General features: G+C 35.7%; 1 protein-coding gene across 1 annotated transcript; it reads left to right on the top strand.

Annotated features, from left to right (window-relative positions):
• On the top strand, nucleotides 1-2,466 carry LOC104777565 (putative delta-aminolevulinic acid dehydratase 2, chloroplastic). The gene is made up of 10 exons (XM_010501838.3): nucleotides 1-313; nucleotides 404-515; nucleotides 669-739; nucleotides 974-1,042; nucleotides 1,127-1,210; nucleotides 1,296-1,365; nucleotides 1,447-1,502; nucleotides 1,573-1,694; nucleotides 1,779-1,832; nucleotides 2,028-2,466. The coding sequence occupies exons 1-10, from the start codon at nucleotides 77-79 to the stop codon at nucleotides 2,368-2,370; spliced, it is 1,218 nt and encodes a 405-aa protein (XP_010500140.1). The 5' UTR covers nucleotides 1-76; the 3' UTR covers nucleotides 2,371-2,466.
• The last annotated feature ends 565 nt before the right edge of the window (nucleotides 2,467-3,031 follow it).

Raw genomic sequence — 3,031 nt, forward strand, 5'->3', positions numbered from 1 at the left:
AGGTCTCACTCTCTAAGTTTTACATATTGGTTTCATTTACAAGTTTTTCATTATTCCCCGATTTCAGCATATTTGCATGGCGTCATCCATGTTTAGATCTCCTTGTAAGATTCCGGGGATGAAAGGGTTTGAGCAGAAGAGCTACGTTGGACGTAAAGCAACGTCGTGTAACATCAGAACTAATCCTTTTCGAAGCACAGAAGTTGCTTGTCAATTGCAAAAGATCGACTCCACTTTGATTTGGCCGGTACATGCTCCCGAGGTGCCTCCAGTTCCGAGTAAACCAGCCGCACCTGTGATTGATCAGCCGCTTGTAAGTAAACTTACTCTTAGAAAACATTTTTTTTTTTGGGTTTAAACTTCATTTTTATATATCCAATCTAATGTGAATTAAGTGTCTCAGCTGCTAAGCCGACGTGCACGTCGTAACCGCAAGTGCCCTATCCAGAGAGATGCGTTTCAAGAGACTAATATCTCTCCTCCCAATTTCATTTACCCTCTCTTCATTCACGAAGGTACGTTAGTTGGAGGTTTGACATAAACCCCGTTATATATGAAAAATGACAAATAGGTTTTTTTTTTCTTATTTTTTGTTTTATTTTGCATTCATCCAGTGTGTTTCTTTTCTTTTCTTACATGACTGACACATGGGACCGTTAACGTTGTAGGTGAGGTAGACATTCCGATAAGAACGATGCCTGGACGTTACATGCTTGGGAGAGATGGCCTCATCGAAGAGGTGAGTGTTGTTGTATCTTTATGAAAACTTAGGGATGAGAAATTTGTTGTCTTTTCTTCTTGTTGTACTTGTAATTAAGTAACTAATCTTGTTTAATTTACGGTTTTTTTCTAACAAGGACCTAAAATGAAAACTTATAGTTATATAGTATTGATTTCAAAAAAGCCTCCACTGTAAAAGAATGAAATATTTTTCCTGGCTAAATCACTTTTGTGTGTTTTGAGCGGAGAACAGGTAGCAAGCGCCCGAGACGTTGGTGTGAATAGTATAATGTTGTATCCTAAAGTTCCTGAGGCGTTAAAGGTTTTCATCCTTTCCTACTCAAAAGTATTATGAACTCATATATAATGAAGTTTCCATACATCAATGATGAACTTTTTTGTTTAGTCTCCAACAGGGGAAGAGGCGTTAAACGACAACGGTCTAGTTCCTAGAACAGTTCGTCTTCTCAAGGAGAGATTCCCTGATCTCGTAAGATTCAATATATGTCCTCTTTGCTCACTAGCTCGAAGTGGTCTCAAATATGATAACGACACTTTCTTTATAATTTCACAAGGTTATCTACACTGATGTCAATTTTGATGAGTACTCATCAAGTGGGCATGGCGGGATCGTACGTGAAGATGGTAAGAAATTTAATTTTTGTATATTTGTAAAGAAAACAAGTCACACTATCAATTTTTAAACTAACCATGTATGTTGTATAGGCGTGATACTGAATGATGAAACAATTCACCAATTGCGGAAGCAAGCAGTTTCTCAGGTATATATAAACCCTTCCTCAATCAAAGACACAAAATGTTTAAAATTCTAATAAGAACGGATGCACACAGGCACGAGCTGGAGCAGATGTTGTTTGTACGAGTGAGATGTTGGATGGTCGGGTAGGCGCGGTTCGTGCAGCTCTAGATGCTGAGGGCTTTCAGCATGTGTCCATCATGTCTTATTCTGTCAAGTAAACTACTACTTACTATCTCATCATCTTGCTTTATTTTCTATCCTGTCCAACCTAATTAATTGTAACTAACTCCACCAACAGGTATACAAGTTCGTTATATGGCCGTTTTCGCAAAGTGGAATTAGACAAGAAAACGTAAGACAACCTCAGTGATCTTTACATTTGTGCTTAGTTTTGCATTTACGTATTATGATCGTTTTTTTTTTGCATGAAACCAACATAATTACAGTATGTGTAATTATTAATTATGTGTACATATGCATTTATAAGGTTTCTTAGCTTACACCATCTAATTAACTTGGTGTTGTTAAATGGTTGGTAAATAAAAAGTTATCAGATAAACCCCGCAAATTCAAGAGAGGCATTGCTCGAAGCCCGAGAAGACGAATCTGAAGGAGCTGATATCCTTATGGTGAAGCCAGCACTCGCATCTCTTGATATCATACGTTTATTGAAGGACCAAACTCTGTTGCCCATTGGAGCTTGCCAAGTCTCTGGTGAGTACTCCATGATCAAAGCTGCTGGACATCTCAAGATGATCGATGAGGAAAAAGTTATGATGGAGTCACTGATTTGCATGCGCAGAGCTGGTGCTGATCTCATTCTTACATACTTTGCTCTTCAAGCTGCTACAATATTATGCGGCGAGAATAGAAAATTTGTATTCAAATAGTCATTGGTTTTTATTTTTCTTGCGTTTGGGTTCATTTCATGTTTAAAATTCATAAAACTTTATTTCATATAAATTCATAACATTTATATTTTTGTATGAATGTGCAAATTAAAATTTATCCAACAAAAAAGATATATATTTATATCATGTGCAACTTAATTTGAGAAAGAAAAAAAATCCAAAAAACAAAGATAATCTAGAATATATTAAGTTACACCAAAAGATAATCTCATGTAGTTAACCGATTATGAGATGCTAGCCAGGCAAGAAATGAGTATTTCGGAGTGACATGAGAGAACCAAACCCACTGTAACAAATGTTAATGTCCCAAACTTGTCAAACTTGGTGCCATGTCTCTTTAGTCGATATTTTTTTTTTTTTGAATAATTTACCTTCTTTACAACCATAACATTTATAATTTGAACCAAAACTAACCTTTATATTTACTCTCGTAGAGAAAATGATAACAACGAAAAAAATTTAACTTACATACGAAAATGTTTTACACATACAAGTACATGTCGAAATTGGTTCGTGCGAAAATCAAGATTTCTTTGACAATTCTATTTTTTTTTCCATTCATCTATATTTCTCTTTTACCCATATACATCCCAATGCCAAGCATTTAAAATGATAAAATCAATTCCTCGTCTTTACGTAA

The sequence above is a fragment of the Camelina sativa genome, chromosome 3 (assembly GCF_030686135.1).
Source record: "Camelina sativa cultivar CO46 ecotype springtype chromosome 3, ASM3068613v1".
Lineage (NCBI taxonomy): Eukaryota > Viridiplantae > Streptophyta > Magnoliopsida > Brassicales > Brassicaceae > Camelina > Camelina sativa.